Here is a 22,295-nt window from a genome sequence, read left to right as displayed (position 1 = left end):
GGAAATCTGAGATTTTTTCATAGTTTTTGGAACATGCTCTGGATTTTGGGTTTAGCACTCCACTGAGAATCCCATTGTTGAAGCGCAACCTCGTTTTTCCAATTCAGTTTAAAACTTTTATTTGATAAAAGCTAACATCAGAAAAGAAATGAATAGCAAAGGAAAAATAGCTCAAACTTGAATGCAAATCAGTTCATTTGCACCAGCAAACTGGTCCTTGATCCAAATGAAAATGTGTCCTCGCTGCTTCAAAGTGAATCTTTGAGCAGAAAATCACCAGGGAATCACACATGATGAATCCAATTAGCCCATTTTCCTCGACTTATTCCCATATTTCCATTCCTTTGTCCATTCTCTTGGCATTTTATGTCTGTTTTATGTCTGTTTGATTGATGGGAATCATTTGAAGCTGGTCATACTTTATTTTTATTTTTTTTTACTGTGTGCAGCCACAGGTCCATGCTCATTCTCAGGCTGTGCTGTTTGTGTGTGTGTGTGTGTGTGTGAGGGGATTTGATGTGTCCAGATATTGTCTCACACCTTTAAAAACTAAAAATAAAACAGCACACAGGTTATAATACTCCATGTTGTTTAGCAGCCTGGCTCACTACAGATAGGGTGTGCCAGTTTTCACTCACGCTTGAATGACAGTGTGTCACGTAGATAACACTCACAATTGAATTTCTAACCTTTATTTACCCGGGGAGGATTTGCTTTAATTTGATTTCTTTTTTCCAGCAACGCACTGCTGCACATATTCAAACCTGGGAGCCGCCGTCTGCTGCTGCTGCACTTGGAGGTTAAACTTGTAATATGAAACTTCTCTATATTAAAATAACAATGATTAAATAGAATATGTTATACATGATCAGTCTGAGTCTGTCTGTCTGTGTGTTCATGGCTAAATCCTCCTGTTTGCCTGAAATTGGCTTTTCAATGACACTGGAGACGTTACTCACAATTTCAGTTCAGTTTACTTTGCAGCTCAAAGTGCTGGACATAAAATGGAACAGTAAAATAAGTAAAAACAACACATAAACATCCATTTAAAACAGGGAAACAAAGAGAGAGAGATAAACAATGAGGGTAAAATAATAATAGATAAGTAAAATCGTAATACAATAATAAAAATAGAAAATATACAGTACTGTGCAAAAGTCTTAGGCATATGTCAAAGAAATCCATAAAGTGAAGATGCTTTCAGAACTAATGAAAAGTTTCTGAATATCAAAAAATGACAATAAACAGCAGTCTACTGACACACTAATGCGGAAAACAAATAAACATCTAAGACTTCTAAGAAATGTATATTAAAAAATCTAGGGTGCCTAAGACTTTTGCACAGTACTGTACAATAATAAAAGCAAAAAATAATGCTGATTTGAAAAAAAAAAAAAAAAAGTAGACTATAGACGGTATTGAAAGTTAGTGAAGTGTAGTGTCGCTCTCTGCAGGTTTCAGTTACAACACTTGATGGCAGTATTGATTCATCTACATAAAGCAGTGCTGCTTGGTTTCCACGACTCTTGACTTTCTATACAGCCGGAGTCTTTTTGCCATCCATCTCGAACCGGTGGACCAGATCACTGCTTTGCATTTCCCAGTCTGTGCAGCCGGGGTGCAGACTGCATCATTACACCGGGGCTCGTGTTCCTGAGGATGTTCGGCCTAAACGACTATCAGACAAGTCGTTGTTACATAATTGAAGACGCTTCCAGACTTTGTAAGGGCCCGGTGTTGAGTTCCTCCAGACCGCATTGTGACGGATCCTTTTGAGGACTGCGTTCGACCTCGGTGCGTCTTCGCCCTACTTGTGTTAATGAAGACACGGGATCCGAGGCAGCCTCTGTGTCCCTGCTGCTGTTTAAGTCAAGCTGTGCATTTCATTAGGCTGATTGGCCCCGCTGTAATCAGTTTCACCAGACTGCCTTCTGGGATTTTTTCTTCCTTTTTTTTAGGTCTTTTTTTAGACTAAAATGTCAATAACCCTCACTGTCACTTTTGACTGGTATTGACATACAGTCAGTCTTTTTCTCTGCAAAGGGCCGTCTACGGATAAAGAAACCCACATCTTCAAGAATCCTTCAGCCTTCAGCTGTCTTTCTCAACCAGAGCGACTTACAGTGGGTGCAACAGTAGAATAAACCTCACTTCCTAGGTCACCAAAAATTACTCTAAAAATAAAAATAACTAAAAATCAGGAGTCCAAGGCAGAGGTGTGACCAAGACAAGACTCAAGTCTTGAGGCACAAGTCTCAGTTCAAGACCAAGTCAAGTCCATGTCATTAATGTCAAGTCTCAAGTCTAAATGTAGAACAGCAAGTCAACTCAGAACAGTCCAGTATCAATTTAATATCTTAAAGAAAACTAAATATCTAGGACTTTTCAATGCAATATGGTTTTAATAGGATAAAAACTTGGTAAGAGCATCATGAGTTTGATTTCTATAATCAGTTTCAACTTCAATAAATTCAATCATTCCATACAAATTCAGAAAACAGAATTTAAATTCAGACGTCTGCTGGAACAAATCTCAGCACTTTCAATCTGAGTCATTTACACAAACACAAGATCTCAAGTCAAGACTTTAGAAACCTTTTCAAGTCATCAAAGTCAAAGTCAAGTCCCAAGTCACCAGATCCCAAGTCAAGTCAAGGCTCAAGTCTTCTCTTCCTGCATCAAGCCAAACAATAAAAATTGTGACTTGAGTCTCCACCTGTGGTGCAGGTCTGGGGTCTTAGTGCTGGTACATTATTCCTGACACTGCAGAAGGATCATGTACATGTGAGCGAGTACGAGAATAAGAGCTAGGAAGACAAATACAGTAGAAGGATTATTTTAGAGAGGAAGTAGAAGGTGAATCGTTCAGTGGGAGGAGGACGATGTGAGATAAAAGTTTTCAGTTTATGACAGATGATGGAAGTGACTCTGCTGTTTTGACTGGAGCTGGATGGAGATTCCTCCTGCTGCACCCAGACAACTCCCCTGCTGGGTGTTTATGCGTATTTCAATAATTTACAGATATATGTTTTCAAAGTCTTGACAGCTGAATAAACATATTTTGAAACTGTAAAATTATTTATGAGCAAAATGCAGGCCTGCGTGGTTGCAGAGGGGGAAAATGGAACAAAGAATGTATTTCCACCATGAAGTCCTGTATGCTTTAAGAATCTGCGTACATCCATATTTTAAATAGAATGAGAAAACATTGGATTGGCAGCCACAGTATGAATGGACGAGGTGTTTTCCTCCAGGATTAATGTCACTCAAAAACAGCTCAGATAGCAAATATTTGCAGTTTAGAGGAATCGCACTGAAAAAACGTTAAACCAGGAGAGACTTTAACCACCTCATGCAATATGCAATATATATAAGAATATCAATAATTCAAAGACAAATTCAAATTGTATGCAAATGCTATTATAATTCCATAAAGAGCTGATGAAGGCCAGTGTGGGCTGCATGGCTGTTAATCTGCCAGTCTAAGTGCCTTTGTATCTTCCTTACAGCCATAATATGTTTGGTGAATGACGACATCTTACAGCCTCCAGGACTGACGTCATCTAATCTTCCTGGCCCCGTGCACATCGCTCCGCACAGCCGGCGTTTTGGAAACAAAAGGAGCAGAACCGCTGGGTGATCGATGAATGACGTCAGGACCGGGAGACTGACATGCTGCGCGCGCACTAACCACCGGGCGGCGCTGCAGGTTCCCTTTATGGAGCTGGTGGACAGAACTTCATACACGTATGAAGGTCCCATATTACTCAGTTTTCATGATTCAGAATAAGAAGAAGAAGAATGTTCATGATGTTTTGCAAATTAAAAGGGAATTCATTGAATGAATGTGAAGACTAAGAGGTCACAATACTGGACCCTGATTGGCTGACAGCAGCTCATCTAATTCAAATGAGGTAAACCTGCTGAGTGGAGCCTTTCCAGGTCAAATGCTGCAAACTGTCCTGATTGGATGGATATCAGTAATTATTTATTAAGGGAGCCAATCAGGACCAAGTCCAGTTGTGATGTGTTTTTCAGGCCATTAGTCTGAAACTGCCTGGAAAAAAGGCAATAACCTTCAACTTAACCACTTGAACAAAATCTAATTTTACTGTCTACATTAAACATGTTTTATCATATACACATATGTATGTAGAAGAAAATGTGAATTCCACCAATAGGCCCTTTTAATTCATTAGAGAGACACTGGAGCATTGCCATTTACATTTAAACAATATCAAGTGTTCTACATATGTAAATAAATACTAGGATATAAACTCATGAATTACAAAGCAGCCGTGCTCACTTTTTACAACAGAACACCGCTGGTGAAAACAGTGCAACATATTTATAAAGATGAGATCTTTTGAAAGAAAAGGAAAAATCGTTCATGTTTTCTCAGAACCTCCATGCTCATAACATGATTTGCATTACAAGTGTGAAAATGGTGTGGAAACAAATTTAATTGGTTAAATGTGTAATTGTAGAGACTTTCCAGAGTTTTATTAGTAAGAAAGCAGGCGGACTGAGGTCGGTGCTGCAGGAGGCGGTCACTGCTTCATGCACTCCACAAAGAATTCGTTGCAGGCGACCGTCATCGCAGCGACCAGAACGACAAACTCCTGGAAGTCCACCTGTCCGTCCTGGTTCTCATCCAGGTCCTTCATAATCCGCTCCACCACCAGCGGGTCCTTGCTGGCCTGAGAGAGAAACATCACAGTGAAAATTGAATCAGAAGAGAAATGTCACCGTTTCAGCGCTCCTTTGATCAAATTCAAATGGAGTGTTAACTGAGTTAACCTTAAACATCTGAGGTTTTCAAGAGTGCATTTCTACACATTGGATACAGTATCCAACTGACAAAGCCATTGTCAAAAATGCTACCAACCATAATATGATATGATGAGTTTTATTGATCCGAGGGGAAATTGGGTCATTGCAGCAGAACAGGATACAGTTAAGAGTGTATTTAATGCTTTACACTGGATACAGATGGCAGATATGATGAAAGGGATTTGCTAGTCTCTTAAATACCAAATGCTGTGAATGACATGCAAATTAAAAGGCTGTGGGATGCATTACCCCTCTTCCCACAGTGCGAGTGGAAACTAGCTCTAGCAGCTCAGCTTGCTGAATGGCTCTGAGGGGGGTGCTTTCATTTTTGTACAACATGGCTGCCCCCCGTCAAATGATGCATTAAGAGAGAACTGATTTTCAGCTCTTCTCAGAGTTTAAGGTATCTGTGGCTGTATTAGAGAGGAATGATATCTAAAAAAAGAAACCCTTGCTGCTCCAGCAAGGGAGCACTAATTACTCCCAGTGAACTCTGAAATTGGCTAAAGTGAAGCTGAAGAAAATGAAAGTGCTTAGTGTCGTGTGCAGTTTATCCTGCACCAGGTGATGTGCAGGGAGGGACTGGGGGTTTTGGACTGGAGGAACACTCACTGCCACGAAGTCTTCCAGCTCCCCCTGCAGAAGGTTCTTCAGCTCCGGTTTGCTCAGCTTGTACTTGTCTCCTTCCTTTGAAGAATAGGAGTGGAACACCTTGATGAGGCTTTCCATCGCCTGTTCCAGCTGGGAACCCATGTTTCAGTCCTACAGTGAATGCCTGGGATAAATTCAAGAGAAGCAACAACCACACAGGCTTCTTTAACAGAATAGAAAGTCACAACAAAATGGCATTTTGATGGCATCATGTTCCCGTATTCAACACATTCCTGGTTGAAAGGATGTTGGGGCTCCAAAAATTAAAGGCCAAAAATAAATAAATAAATAACCCTTGTACCATGTTGCCACTTGTGTCACTTTGAAGTTGAAGGTTTTGTTTGGTTTTTATGTTCGCCTACTGGTACGCCATGAAGTAACCACAAAATATAGCCTAGTTTTCCAAGAAGTAAAAGTAACAGGATTTTAAATATAAAATGCAAGAAAATAAAAATATTGTAACGTTTTTGCCATTCATCGTTAAATATGTTCATTACAGTTAAAACACACTCCTGCTGCTCCAATGTGGAGTTTAATCTCAATTATTTGTCATGATCTTTTCATGATTTATGATCTCACACAATTCATCACTCACATCTTGCCCTTGTGATGTCTGTTGTGGTAAACTTTAGGTTAAGGGCACGGCGGTGGGTCGGGAACTATTGAGTTAAAACAGTTTAAATATCTAAGCTCACCGCCGCCCTTCACTAACAGATATGTGAGACGCTGCTGCAGGGGGGAGAGTCGTTTCACCTCCAACTCCTGTCCCACAGCAGGACAAAAGACGGACCCCCTGCAGGGCGCGTGGCACCGCTATTGGTTGCAGATAAAACAGGATTTTGGAGCATGGCATGCATTGCGTTACATAAACGACCTGATGCCTCCACACTTCGGATTAACTCTCCACAAAGCCGCGTGTCTCTCATCATACAGACTGTTTGGCATCGGCAGGTTGATCATTCTTATCCCTAACGGAGAGACATGCTCCCATCTATAATGCACGGCTGGTCTATTGTGTGTGCGTGCGTGCGTGTGTGCGCGTGCAAGGAGATGAGCGCAGCTATTAAATAACTGAAGCTCTGGAGAGTTTCCCGGCTTCATGTTTGGTGCAATTTATGATCCGTCAGGTCTGTGAATGATGCCGAGCCACATTCCACATTCTTAGTTCGGATGTTTGTCGTTAATCATTGATTCCCGTCATGATCAGTGAGCCAATTAAGAGGCTTTGAATGTCATCTCCTAAGGCGACGCAGCTATTAATTAACTTAGCTTCTGAGGCTCAGGCGTCATGTTCTCACATTTTAAAAACAGGCTTTATGGGCTCTACACCAACCCGCTAACTGACCACATCTCAAAAAAATGCAACTGATACTTAATTAACTTGTAGCGTTAAGGGAAAAACGCCATAGCATTATTTTTTTTTCAATTTGCCACCAATGCACCTTCATCTGCAGATCTGACCGCTCTAATCTCTAGTTTTTAGACTGAATATAAAGTTTCAAATTAAGGAAACAGAATGTACAAAACAGGACTGCTGTCAGAACTCACCTCCCTGCTGCCGCTAACAAATGCTGGTGGAAGAAATGGCTTCAGCCTTCATCTCATCAGTTATATGGCCCCGCTCACCTGGGCGAATTAAATCAAAACCAGGCGCCTCCCTCCGGACAGCGGCTGCAGGTGAGTCACCGCCATGTAAGGACATGCTGGGAGTTTAGTAGCCTACAGCTGGGTTGGACTGAGAATGCATTCAAATTCACATCATGTCAGGTCACCCAGCTGTAAAGAAACAGAATGTGAATTGAATTGGAATGACCGGAAATATAATTGAATTCCATTAAATTCCATGAAAAGACAGTTAAACAAATCAAATACATTCAATCATAATGTAGCCTATGTATTATGTTCTGCATCAAATACCACCTGAAAGGTTCCTTTAACAACTTCTCATGTGGTAAGAAAAAACAAAAAAACATGGATTTTGTTGAATTAAATTCAATTCAATTCCAGTTCTGTTTCCTGTAGGTTTTTTCAAATTCCAATTCCAATTCCTCAGGTGAATTGGAATTGATGACATCATTCATGAATTGACCCCAACCCAGTTAAATTTAGCCATCAACCCACCTGTTATTCAAACAGGAGCTTGGCTGTGTGGTTTTTGTGTGACACTTTACGCTGGAAAATGAAATGAACCTTCAACAAAATTCACAAACCTAACTCTGTTTTTGAGATAAGATATTTAGTTATCTTGTATTTTAGGCAACAACTACACATAGTAACATAGGGTTAGGGTTAGGTCGAAAATTAGATTCTAAACAAATTCTAGTCCTTTCTTGGAGAAAAAAAGGGCCTGCTGTTACTGACCTCTGACCCCTCTGGTGAACTGTGTGTTTCAGAGGGATTTGCCGAAAAAAAACAACATCCTAATCACAGTAAAATGGTGTGTATTATATGGCAAGTGAAACTCTAAAATTCATCCTGAAAACTTGTATCATGCTCTGAACAAAGTGATGCATTTGATTCCCAGAAGTGTCATTCCCTTTTTTATTGTGTTAACCTGTAAGCCTGTCAGCCTTTCACAGACAAATAATACAGAAGATAGGCTGAAGCACTGTGTTTGCTGCCCATGTTCATTTTACTAGGTGTACCTCATGCTTTTATGCTACATTATTTACAAGGAAGGGGAAGATTGTGCCTGTATGATAATGCAACTGGAATGGCAATAAAACTGAAGTGCAGGTCTTCTATGTGCTGAGTGTGAACCATAAGGGTTAATTTACATTGGTATCTCCAGCTGGCCAGGACGCAGGCCTGGTGGATATTTGCATGCTGCCAGTTTTATGTTTCCCATGGAGCCTCATTTCCCTACCAAGATTAGGAAAGGCCTGAAACAAACCAACCAGAGAGCACATTATTCATCGAACGACGCTGCAAGTCACACTTAATAAGTCACACTGCTGCATAGATCATTTGGTAAAGCTTGGTTTGCATTCCAGCCACCCATGCTAAAAGTATATATGCACTCATGTACAGTGTTATGTATCTTAAAACCTTGGTTTTCTTGAAACCAGTAAAAAAAAGTCTTTCAGTGGGGTGAAATAAATTCCCTTGTTGCCAATGGAAATTGACTTTTTTCAGGAATGTTCTTAAATGGAGTGACATTATCTTTATACTGAATGATGTGCCTTACCTCATTGGCATTGGATTGTTTCTTTTGCTTCAAGAAAACAAACATTTAAGAGGAAATACTAGATTTAGTTTTAGATGACAGCTTGACAGTTTTTGCAGTGCACAGCAGCATCAATGTCGCATAAAGCGCCTGATGGGACTTTGTTGTGGTGTTTCTCTGGGTGTGGACCTGGTGACCTGGAAAAAGAACACTCACCTTTCCCTTTTGTGTGGGAAACCAAAGCTACCATCTCTGATTACTTGACAGACCAGTGTTAAGAACAACTACAGAAATCCACAAGAATCATCGAACACGATCATGAGCAAAAGTTATACATTTATTTAGTGACACAATAAAAAATCAATAGTAAAAAAAAAGTAATAATGGATTTCAAATGTCCAGCATTTTGGAGTTATTACAGCAGAGGCTCATACTTTTAAGCTGCGTGATGATGTAAAAGACATAGAGCAGGAATTACAGAAGGTATCGAGTGTAAAAACAGATCTAAGCCTGTTGAACATCAAAAGTAAACAAACTGTGCATCACATTATCAGGTACATAATACTTTCCAAAAGTTTGAGATGTCTGAATTCGGTTAAAATGACATTCTATATGTTCTGTGCCAACATACATCATATTCAGAAAATGCATTTGATGACATTGCATAACGCATCTCACATACAGGGAGGACTTGTGCAGCTTGTTTAATCATAAACAGACTAAACACATTTAACCCTTATAGATTCATGCCAGATTGTTTTTCCTGCTATGAAACATCGGCACCTACTGTGTGGTGTCATGTTTATCATCTGCCAATTCTGTAATAGAAATAAAATACCCTCTCTTCTAAAAACAAGGATGAGTACTCTCTCTTTCTCTTTCTCTCTCTCTCTCTCTCTCTCTCTGTCTCTCTCTCTCTCTCTCTCTCTCTCTCTCTTTCTCTCTGACACACACACACACACACACACACTCACTCACTCACTCACTCACTCACTCACGGGTAATGAAGACATCAACCAGAAAATGTTGAAGCATTGGAGGGTGTCATCTACTGGCCACTGGCAAACTGTGCCATACACATGTAAACAGACAGATGATTTCACAGTCACTTTTTTCCATTCAACTATGAATGCTTGAAATAAATGAAATAATAAAAAAATAAAAAAGTAACAAAAAATGTACAAAATGTACAAAAAACATATTACCCGTCATGGGACAAGTTATTTACAATAACAGTGTGACAGTATTTCCAAATTGGAAGGAAACCAGTGCTGCTTTCCACTCCAAACTATAAACCTTCCTTTCAAGTGGTGAATCCATACTACTGATATATGCATATCCACACACAGTCTGACAAAACTTGACCACAAGTATTTCAAAAATGTACTAAATGTTTTGAAAAAATATATTACCTATCATGGGCCATTAAAGGAATACACCAAGTTTTGGAGGATTGGCCCATTGGTCAATTTACCCGTTGAGTGATGACAACATAAGATACCAAAATAATCCTTGTGTCCCCGGTAGATCATTGGCTCCGGTGCTCCATGCGAACACTTTAGCATAAACTATGTTGACTGATCGTATGTGACAAGCAAAGTAAGAAAAAAAATAAGAAGACCGAACTTTCAGTAATAAAAAGTTCTTAGTGGTTTTTACAATATGCCGCTGGATTTTAAAGATAAAACATATAGCATATAGCTGATGTAGCCAGGGTTATTTTTGTAACTATGATGAGTAACGTATTCATTAGCTGCACAAGGATTTTTTAGCTGTACACAGTCTGCCACAGCCTGGCACCTTCACTTCCTATGGAAACAAGACAAGTCACACCAAGAAAGTATTCCCTGGCACTTCAGCACAGTACATTGTTTTTGTATCATACTTATAAATGTTACCAATCTCCTACACCAAGCCACCAGACTCGACCGCATATCATTTAAGATTACTTAGCATGTAGTTTTAGAGCTTCTCCAAATACTCATTTTCTCACTTGAGATAATGTTAGTGGCCTGCTATCACTCAACATAGAGAATGCTAAACTGTTAGCATAGAGCATCAGACTGAACAATCTACTGGGGAGCAATTGATGATTTTGATGTTTGTGTTATCATTGCTTAACAGGTAAGTTGACCAATGGGCCAGATCCCCCAAAAACTCAATGGCTTCCTTTAAAGTCTTGGGAATATGTAGCTTGTTTGCCCTTTGACTTGGCCAAGTACATCCTACAGCATGTGTTGGCTCATTTGTGATCTCATACCTCTCACAGCCAAGAATGTAATGGAGCACGGTCCCATCACAATGTGGCACCTGTCACCACATCTTCCTGGCACCTGGCTTGTTATCCAGAGTGCGACATGGGAGATCTCATTTGAGCCGTTGAGTTTGCGGCCTTTCAGCGCCTGTCAGCGGGACGCCCGGCCTGAGACTCTCAGAGGGACTGAGGAGCGGAGGGCAGCAACTCGGCGCTCGGGGATAACATGACAGAATGCAGTGGGCGGTGCAGGGATCATGTTATTCTCTATCATCATAATGAGACGTTGGCTTTTGCTCCCAGCTTGGCAAACCCCACAGAACAGACAAGAGGTTAAACTGAGGTCAGGCCTTCACCGGGTGTTGAAGGATTCAAAGGAATCATACAATCATAGGAAAATATATTTTTCTCCTTTTAGTCAAACTACTACAGGGATTGGTCTCTGATTGGACACCTCGTCATTATTCCTCTTGATATCCTCTTTCTGGAATTCTGCTTCTCTGTCTACATTAGCCTGTGGTATTTGTGGCCTCCCGTCCTCCGGGGGGAGCTCTATCACAGATACAGCGCCTACTGAAGAGGCTCTGCTCTTGGCACTGTACGTCCTCTCTCTTGTCGGGCTTGGCTTGCCCAGAACGCTCTTCAGCTGTGCCCAGAAAAATGCCTGCTGCTTGTCCTGCTGAGGCCACTCCAGATAAGTCTTGGTACTCAGCATCTTCTTCAGCTTGCAGTATTTGCTGGGCAGCGAGCTGGGGTCAATGGGCTCCTTCACCACCAGGATGACATCGCTGAAGGTCTTCCCCATGGCTCTTTGCTGGGCGAAGTACAGCTCATAGTTGCACCACTCACTGTTCACAAAGTGGCGTGAGAGGACAAAGATTACCTGATGGAGGGGAAAAAAAGAAACATTTAGGTTGCATTTCTAACGTGATATTTATCAGTACACAGGATCTGATGTAACTATGGGATGTGCTAGTTAGGGTGACCACTCACGTAAGTGGCATGCCTTGGATGTTAGAGGTAAGGGTGTTAGGGGAATTTAAAAACTGACTTTGTGGAAGAAATTATATTATATACACCAGAAACAACAGGACAAAGTACCTAAGTTTGCTAAACAAAGGACAAAAGATGTAAGTTCAATTAAATATTTGCCCAAAATGTACTCTGAACATGCAGCCAATATGTTTTCACATAGCTAAATAAAGCATCATGCATTTTTGTTTTCTTTTTTGGAAGTCTTTCTGGAAATCTAGTGTGTTCCATGTAATAATATATTCTAGCATGTACATATTCTTGTGAAGTAGCACATTTAATATTAATTAAACTACACGTCGGTACCTTGCGGCTACTTTCAATGTTCTCAATGATGTTATCGATGATCCACTTTCCTGGCATGAAATCCCTCTCATGAATACAGAGGCGATAGGGGTTCCTGTTGTTCTCCAAGGAGGGCAAGAGCTGGTCCCTCACCCAGTCTGCATCAGAGTGGCTGTAGGAAATGAAGGCGTGATAAGCAAAAACCCCTGATTCCCCCGCCGCTTTTTCCTTGTGAGCTCTGTATTTGGCCCTGACGATCTGATACGTGGCTTTGGTGTACCACGGAACATCGAATATATAGCAAATTACCATCAGTATCAAGATCACCGCTGCAGTGGTGGCGACACAGATGATGATGACTAGTCTGATATCACACGCCACGTGACCTGGGAGGTAATTGGATATGACTGTGTTGAGCAAGGCTTCTGGGTGGTAACACCTGTAGTTCTCAGGCCAGTCGGTGAGGTTGACCTTCCCTTTGGACGTTGTGTCCTGGATAAACGCATGGAGTTCACAGGTGCAGTGGTAAGGGTTGTTCCCTGCCATCAGGCGGGACAGTTGAGGCATGTCCTGGAAGGATTCCATGCTAATGAGACCAAACGAATTCCCATCCAGAGCCAGCGACTGCAGTGATGGACTTTTCCAGCGAGAGGGGATGAACTTGATTTTATTCCCACTGAGCAACAGCTCTTTGAGGTTAGTGGTTTTCTCAAAGTAAGTCATGTCCAGCTGGTCCAGTTCGCAGTAGGAGAGGTCGAGGTAGTGCACTGTGGTGGGCAGACAATGCAGGGCTTCACTCACAAATTGGTTGTGGTGAGCAATAACCCGAGTAATGTTTTGTTCCCAGACACAGTCCCGACTCTCTTCAGCAGAGCCAAGCTTGTTGTTGCTAAAATCAATCATCTGCAGCTGCTGGAACTCCCTAGTTAGAGATGACAAGTCTTTCAAGCTGGACAGCTCATTGGTGCTCAAGTCGAAGGAGCGGAGACTTTGCATGGTGCCCTTGTAATCACACCGTTGGTTGAAGATGAATGAACTCTCCAGTCGATTATTGGAGACATCCATAAGCTCCACACCTCCCATCTCAACCCAGGCATCGCAAGGCACCGAGTTGAAGTACACATACCGAATCGACAGCTCTCGGATTTTGTTGAACCAGGTGAAGCGCCAGTCAAATCGCAGAATATCAGGATTGCTGATATACCTGCAAGAAATGGAAATATTTAGTGTTCTAAACTGCACAGGAAAAACAAATACTCTGTGCTCAAATACCCAGTATAAACTTACATACAACTTCATATTTACTTTCTACTGAACCTTAATTGTAAAAAATAAAACAAAATGAATGTATATACAGGAAGTGCATTGTGAGAATTCATGGGGGGATTGTAAGCCTATAATCCTATCAGCCTATAAATATATATAAAGAGTTTCATTCCAAAATGAGATATCCACCATTTGAAAACATTTGACACCTCCTCTAACAAAATGATGGCATTAAAGTAAAGTCCATTATACGTAATTATTGAGGTTAGGAGTCATCTGAAGTCCTTTACTTACAAAACAGTTACATTTTTGAGGATAGAATCATCTGTGAATTTGAAATATTTTGAAATTTAGGAAGCAACATTTTCCAAAATGGATATGTAGCGTTTTGGAATGAAACCTTTCATATGCACTGTTCTTACATTATAATCATATCAGAAAATTGGTCCACAAAGCATGCATAATGCCTACTACATAATACATATGGCCTGCTACATAATGCTTTAAGAGCAACATTTCAAGTAATGTGTTACCATTTCCTACATTTTAAACTGTTGCATGATGCCCAAAGACTGGAAGATACATACCAAAGATCCAATTTATCCAGCTCTAGGTTTGTTATGCTGGAACCTTCTCCACTATCAACAAACGTGGGTGAACGGGCAAAGTCGATGTACTGAAGTCTCACCCTTTTGATAGGGGCGACTTGTAAATTCATCAAAGCCATCCTCAGGAGATTCTCATTGAATTTACCTCGGTGAAAGATGACCTGATAGGCTGTAACATCTTTTAAACCCTGGAAAATGTCTTCCTCTCCCATGTAGTACGTGAACTCGAAGAGGTTGCGGAACTGGATGACGCTGAAGGTCTTGTTGGCGAGGTCACGTAGCATTTGAAGGAGAGTGTTTGGTTGTTGATCTATGGCCATATCAAAGCCCATCTGCCTTGTCTGAATATCCTCCAAACTACCGGGCTCATAGTAACTTAGATTGGAAGAACACTTGATAGCAAAACCCTCTAACTGAATGTTCCTCAAGGCCTGGAAGTCTCCTTTCTTTAGACCCATCACCAGAGGGCCGCCCATGGATAGAACCTGGAGTCTGACAAATTTGGAGAAGCCATCAGCCAAAGTAGCGTGTTTGTACAGGTTATTGGACATGTAGAGCTCATTTAGGTTCAAGAGCGGGCTCAGAGCTGTGGCAGGAATTTCCTGCAGGGAGTTGTTGAAGAGATTAAGATACTTCAGGAGTGGGTTGTACTTAAAGGCGTCATCGTCAATGTGGGAAACATTATTGAACTGCAGTTTAAGGATGCGAAGCCGAGGGAGGCGGAGGAAGTCATTGGCAAGGACAGCTTGAAGTTTGTTGTAGGAGAGATCTATGTCTTCCAGGGTGGATGGAAGTCGCCTCCATGGAACATGATCAAGTTGTCTTCCAAGGCAGTCTGCAGAACGGCCAAAGTTGTAGATGCGACAAGGTCCTACTTCAGTGTTTGTGGTGGGAGACGAAGATGGTGATGTCGGAGTCGGTGATGTGGATGTGAGCGCTCCAAGAAGGAGAACACTGAAACTCATCAGTTTCCAAATCATGATGATAGACCTGTAAAGGAATAAGAGAGGGAGAAATTAAAAGCTGCTGTTGTCTTCTATATTTGGATGCATGATTGCAACATTGAGAGAGTGGAAGGACATTGACCCACGTTTTTTCTGCCAAAGCAAACAAGTGACACGGTTATCGGTTAAATTACCTAATTCCACTAAAGTTCCTTTAATACCTATACCAGTAAATGTTACCTATACCAGTAAAGTTTGTAGGGCAGCAGAAGACGTGGATGTTCATAAATTAATGGCAGAGAGTGGGACTCAGTATGTGTGAGTCAATGTGGCATATAGCCTATAGGCAAGAGGTGTGGCAGCCAAAGACGCTCTCTAGAGGCCATTTCATGAAGCGTTGATGACTGACTGACTGACTGCCTCCCTGTCTGACTTGAACATGCCTCTTGATGCCCTCAGCTGTACCATGGGAAAAAGAGTGATTACTGACAGAAACACCTGGTGACTGACCAGTGGAGCCACAGGAACTTCTGTTCACACTGTTAGATTAACCCTCCTATTATGTTAAAATAAACAGACATCTTTTATGTTTGGGATCAAAATGACCCCAGCAATTTAAACCTACAAAAAAATATTGTAATTGAAAGTGTTACCCAAGTTTACACTTCAGAACATCAGCAAGTAACACATACAGTAGCAGTTAGTCAATAATGGAAAAAAACACCAATAAAAAGTAAATTAGTCACCAAAATAGTCTTTCAAAGAGCTGTGACAGGACCTCATTGGCAGAAACATTTCATAAATAAAAACTGTAGATAAAACTGTGCATCTTATGTTAGGGCCCTGAAGCATGGGAATGTTTTTTAAGGATCAAAAATTGCGTGGGAAAGTTCCCTTAGTTATCAGTCAAAAGACAAAGAGAAAAAAATATGTGTAAAACACCGGCGTTGTCATGAAATTATAGGAAAAGTCACCGAGTATCAAGCTGAAAAAATAATGTTAATCCTGTTTTTAGAGACATTAAATGCTGAATGGGGTAAAATTGACCCCAAACATAATAGGAGGGTTAAGGGAAGCAGAGTCTTTCCTTCTACTTTCCTATTCCTATTTGCTCCATGATCACTTGATCCATTTTTATTCTTTCTTACTTACACACACACACACACACACACACTATCTCTCTCTTTCTCTATCTTTCTCTCTAAACCCCTCTCAATTCAATCATAAATAAATAGCTGATGCAATGTCTTGATTTCAACTGTCATTGCTTCAAGTGAAAGTTAGCTCTTCCAACGGCTGACGAAACAGAGGATGTGCAAATCTTTAAATTGCATCATTGCTGCCAAGAAAAACAGATTATGAAAGATGTAACCATACAAACCATCAGTTCTCTTAATTCCAGTAAAATGCACAAGCATTTTTGCCTGAACAAAAGAGTGTAAACTCACACTGCTCAGGTCAGATAAAGAAACTAAAGAAGCTAAAAATAACTTTCACAGAGAAAACAGAGACAAGAAATCAAGATGACTCATGATGAGGCATTGATGAAAAATATCAGAAGACATGTTAATGTCTCTAAGTATTTAGATGTATTGAGAAATACAGTATGTGTGTTAAATTACAATTAAAATATAGAGGAGGATGTGCTTTTGCAGAATAAAGTGAGCTCTGATCAGATTCAGAACTACTTTATTCACCTAATGCAACACATTTTTCCTAGTGGCATCAGTGCAGAGACATATAAACAACTTACACAAATCATTACATTACATTACATTACGCATCATTTGCGCTTTTGTCCAAAGCGACTTACAAATTACAAATGCATCACATACAGACACATATGTTTCTCATACAGTGCAAAGGGGCCATGCAAGACATATGAAAGACCACAGAGTACACACATTCAGCATTCAGTCATCATGTGCACTCAGGCAGCAGAAGTACCAGTGAAACAGACATCGACCTCATCCATACAAATCAAAAGACATGAAAATGCCCCCTGCAGCCAGGCTGCTCTCTCACCGGTCCCTTCTCTATTCTGTTGTAGAGTACTTACAACACACTGCACAGTACTTACCGTCTCAGCACTAGTTTCCTGCTTAAGTCTTTCAGATCGTCACTCCTCGACCTTTATTTATATTGCTGGTCCAAGGCTACACACTGTTTTGGCCCTCACGTGGAGGATCTGACAAGCTTTATAACCATGTTAAACAAACACTGGAAGTTGTAGCCAGTCCAGAAGTGACGCGACTTGAGTAAATATTTATGTCTTTGCGGATATGGATAGCACAGAAATATGTTGTTTCCCTATTTATCATTTTATAGATCATTATACTAGATTACTTATACTGGATTAGTCTGTAACAGCTTGGCAAATGGCCTGAATATGCCAATATGTCATCTAGTAAGATGAGGATCAATAAACACTATTGATTGTTGAAATGGTAGCTAAATTAAAATCACTTAACTCCCAGTTGCTCAGCAGTGAGAAGACTGTGGTTGAACTGAGCAGCTTTCGAGCAGGAATGTGTGTAATGTTAAGAACAGTGCTGAAACTTTGAAAAACGGAAAAAGGAAATCAATTTATTATGGTGACATTTCAGAAACTGTCAAATCTGATAAGATATTTTGCACAGTGTCTTTCTCTCCTTCCTTATCTGCTAAAATATAGTTTCTATTAACTGCTAAAATTCTCAACCCTCTTGAGCAATAAGGAATAAGAAAAATTGTATCACGGTTTAAGTATGACACATCTGTTCCCATCCTCACAGGTGTTTATCTGATATTTAGCCAAAAACTCCCCAGTCATCTTAGGTCAACAGCTATCTGAGTGACTCACTGCTCACAGGCTCCTTTAGATAAATACAGCAAATGAAAGATTGTATCCTTTGAATCATTAATTTCTCCTTGTGTTTATGTAGGCGGTTGGCCATAAATGTATCTTGCTTCCTTGTCCTATAAACATTGACTGGCCAAGAAACAGCAGCCTGCAGTGATGCTGCTTCACGGCGGAGAACAGAGATATTCATCAGCTATCTAATCTGGTCAACACTAAACAGCTGTTCCTGGAAATTCACAATAGGTTAGATGAACATCAATAATATTGACTTAGTGGAATGCCTCACACACATAAAGGCACTATTATAAAATGATGCTGCAATATGACTTTGTGATAATCAAGCTTTAGCCATCAATACAATTCTTTCTCAGACCTTTTTTTTTTTTTTTTACAATTGCATTCATATTTAAGGGCTTTAGCTGATGCTGTTAACCAGAGCGACTGAGAAAGAGCGAGCAGATAGCAGTTCACAGTGTCTTGCTCATGGACAGGGCTTTGACAGCAACACTGGCTGTTGATGGACACTTTGGCTTTTGCGGTGATTGAACCTGTGACCTTTTGGCTGCAGGATGCCTCTCTCTCTCTCTAACTAGCAAGCCTCAGCAAGCCTTCCACTACAAGTAAGTGCATCAAACTCCTAAGACATAAAAGTCAGAGAAAGTGTGTAACTTCCTTTGCAGCCTTTTCTCTTTTTACAAACAGTCTGGTCGCAAGTGTAAAAAGAGCTGCCTCAGGCGAATTCCATTCCCTAACCTACATACATCCAGAGCTTTGAGTTCATGAACTCTCGCTGGTTTGACATTAACCTGCTAGGTAATGAATTTCTGTGTCAATAACTGATGTAGAGAATTGAGTAGGTGAGTCACAAATAATTTATGTGCAACCTTCCGTTTTTACAGCCTATGCGTGTTGAAGCTATCCTTATCTATGAAAGGAATGCGCACAATTATGCTAGCAAAGCTGTGGTCTATGCTGTATTTTGTCTTGAATGTTTATTCTCCTTAGCTTCAGAGCTGACCAGTGAGGAATGGTGCAGTCAATTCAATTCAATTCAATTCACAGCTATGTTTATAGTTTTTATTTTTTTGTTTTTTAGGTTATAAACCCTTAAACCCTGACTCAAAATAATTTCCTTAAACACCTACGCATGCAGCACATTCTCTATATATACAAAATATATAGCTTTTTTCCCCAGTCAACATTTTCCCTATACGGAGGTTGGCTCATGGCCAGTTTCATATGGCACAACCAGGAAGACAACTGGAAAGCCCCCAAGAGCACGTGAAGAGGGAAAATATTTGTCTTCTCTGCACGCTAGAGATTGCTTTTACAAACCTTGCCATGTTTTGAAATCAATAGACTCACATGATCTGTTAACAATGACTTTGTCAGCTCAGGTCATCATCCTTAATGCCTAGTGAAAACACACAGAACCAGTATCTCTGCAATAACCTTCCCAGCGGAGGGGGAATTTTACATTGTTGATCATTGGACCCTATTCAGTACCGTCGGAGTTGCAATAAAAGGATGTAAATTGAAACTTAATCCCCGTGAGGCGATCATGTCCTGCCAAAGAGTAAACTGAGTATAACTGGAAATGTTTCAGTATGACAATACTCATTGTCTCAAGTCTCATTGTTTAAGAATGCACACGTGAGAAAGAACCCCAAAGAGTATAGTTCTTATTATTTACAGTGGTAGCAGCTGTAGAAGTCCCCCCCCCATCCATTTACCATGCATCTATCCTGCATAAGTACTGCAGACGTTATGCAGTAGAACCAAACAAGGATGCTGTTAAAGAACACTCCTAAATTTCTCAACCAACTAATTAGCATTTGAGTCCTTTACCTCCAGCAGCAAAAACAGGATGCCGTTTAAGAACACTCCGAAATTTCTCAACCAACTAATTAGCATTCCAGTCCTTTACCTCCAGCAGCAAAAACAGAACAAGACTTGATTTTTGCAAACACTTTCTCTTGGAGACGGAGCAATTGCACTGCAGCAGTAGCTCTGCAAGCATGCAGTAAGAAGAGGGACTTCTACAATGGAAAATCAAGTTTAGCCGTCACATAGTGTCAAATAATAAATACATTTCAGAGTGAAAAAATGTCTTCAATTCTATAAATCACTGCTAACTAGAAGGCACACAGTAGAGCACAAACCTCCATCAACGCTGAGCAATTCTCCAACTTGCAAAGCTGCAGCTTCTGTAACAGTTTATTTATTGTCTTCCGGTTGATTTTGAGACAAAATAGCATGTGAAGGCAACGCTGTTTAGAAGCCAACATGGAAGTCCCTGATGTTGGACTTTCTCACCAGCACATGAACGCAGCATAATAGTTAAAAAATGAAAATTGTCTAATGGCAGAAATCCCAGATCCGGATCACCACAAAAATCGAATCAACCTTGGTCCAAAGATGATCTGTCCAATAGATTTCATCTAAATTTTGGCTAACAGGCAGACAGACAGACAGTTTCATACTGTCAGGTGAATTTGCAGGCGCCTAGTCCTGCAGTAAATTAGCAATCAGATTATGAAAGAAATAATAAATTGCTTTGTCATTGATTAAACCACAATATCTCTCTGATATGCTGTGGTTTGCGTCATCCAGTGAACTCAATGCTCTATTATTGCATCTGATATTTACCTAATAGTCAATTGGTGGCAAACATCACTTTTCATTGACGTGTTGGCATTATGCCCTAAGCCCATACAATACATGAATAGTCTGACAGCAGACTTGTTTCACTGATGAATGTTCGTTGCTTTTTGGTTTAATGATGCTCCTTGTTACATACAAACACAGCTGCAATGCTCAAGTTGTGAACATTCGGCTCCCAGGTCATCTGTCCATCTGCTGCAGCTGTAGAGTGTTTGTTCATGTCCCTGATGATACCTAATATGATTGGGACATTGCTGCCATACTACAAAGTGCAGTAACTAACCTTTTTTTTAATTAGCTGCTAAAGCTACACTAAGCAAGATTTTAATTTAAAAAATACACCTGTCATCAGTCTAAATCACAAATTGGGGCTGCAGCAGAGACAAGCCTCCCATCCCCACTAATTGAGACCCAGTAGATTTGCCCAAAGTATTTTCAGGTGTTCAAAGGAAGCTAATATTATGAATCCTAGCACTTTTGCTACTAACAGAATTTGACTGAACTTAATACTAGCCTATAGCTATATGGATATTGGAAAATTTGAATTATTGATATTTATAGATTTTTTTTATTATAGAGTTCTCTCTTTGCCATTCAAGTTTGCATAGCTAACTTGCATTCTAAAAAAAAACATGGTTCTTTAGCTCCGACTGTTGAGATTCAATTCAACCAATGAGATTATTTCTGCCTCCACAGTAGCTCTGCCTGTGAGAAATATTTATATTTAGTAAAACCCCAAACTGCAGCCAATCTGCTGTTGACCACAGCTGCCTCTCATGTTTGATGGCTTCATTAACTTCCCACTGTCCACTCTGATGCCAGTGATGCCTTCAGAGAACGAGATACAAATAATGTTCCTCTTTACATTTCCCCTGTTGGGCAGATTGCATAAGACTTCTTACTGTCTGAGCGGTTGTGAAACACAGCCTGAATGGGCAGTGATGACTAATAACTGAGTGATGAATCACAGTCTGATCTCTGTTTACGTCGGTTTATACAATACTGGTGGCATACCCATGACCCAAACCAGAATCACTTAATGACCCATTTTACTCATCACATCACAATCATCATAAGTATTATCAATAGTGTCATATTAGTGTGATAAACTAATCAACGCTAACACTTTGATGCACTATTCAGCATCAATAGCTTCCTGGCTCTTCAGCTACTTTCAAAAGACAAACAGCATAACAGGTTTATACAAAAAGCAGGTCTTTATATTCAAGTGTATATTGTCACACAGAATACAAACTTTGAAATAGACATGGAAACAAACTTTCAGAACTCACCCAAAGCGTCTCTGATGAGAGATGAGACCTTTTCACAACACACTTTTAACGTGTTTCATCACTGACTGTCGCACTGTGGCAAGTGACTGAAGACTGGATGGATTTTCAGCTGTTATTTTCCACTCTCCCTCTCTCTCTCTCTCTCTCTCTCTCTCTCTGTGTGTGTGTGTGTGTAGCCTACTGCTCAGGCATGTAGAAAGTGTCCAGCCTCCAAACCTACCATGCCACTGTTTTGTTTTTTTTGGCTGCCTTGTCAGAAAATAACTTCCAGGCAAAAGAGAGGGAAACAGGTTCACTACCTTCTAAAAATTAAATTGTTTGACAATATTATAGCCAATATTTAACCCCATGAGACATGACATTACAGTAAAAAGAAACAAAAAGGCCTGATAAGACGAGACGATAGATGGTCAACACAACGCAAATGGTTTATTTTCAGTTATGCTCTGATTGCCATT

At 40.4% G+C, this 22,295-nt stretch overlaps 1 protein-coding gene across 1 annotated transcript; it reads right to left on the bottom strand.

The window, feature by feature from the left end:
• Nucleotides 1–4,445: 4,445 nt before the first annotated feature.
• On the bottom strand, nt 4,446–21,958 carry tlr18 (toll-like receptor 18). The gene is made up of 7 exons (XM_071535398.1): nt 21,838–21,958; nt 14,075–15,085; nt 12,243–13,425; nt 11,335–11,787; nt 10,911–11,052; nt 5,446–5,588; nt 4,446–4,700 (listed from the first exon to the last, which is right to left on the bottom strand). Exons 2-7 carry the CDS (start codon nt 15,073–15,075, stop codon nt 4,551–4,553), a joined length of 3,072 nt encoding a protein of 1,023 aa, XP_071391499.1. The 5' UTR covers nt 15,076–15,085; nt 21,838–21,958; the 3' UTR covers nt 4,446–4,550.
• Between the last annotated feature and the right edge of the window lie 337 nt (nt 21,959–22,295).

Source organism: Centroberyx affinis, unplaced genomic scaffold, assembly GCF_046629955.1.
Source record: "Centroberyx affinis isolate AG114_WGS23_722 - 3 ecotype Tasmania unplaced genomic scaffold, CSIRO-AGI_Caff_v1 ptg002702l_1, whole genome shotgun sequence".
In the NCBI taxonomy this organism is placed as follows: Eukaryota; Metazoa; Chordata; class Actinopteri; order Beryciformes; family Berycidae; genus Centroberyx; species Centroberyx affinis.
The sequence above is the reverse complement of the archived record's forward strand: the minus strand, read 5'-3'. Positions and strand labels throughout refer to the sequence as shown.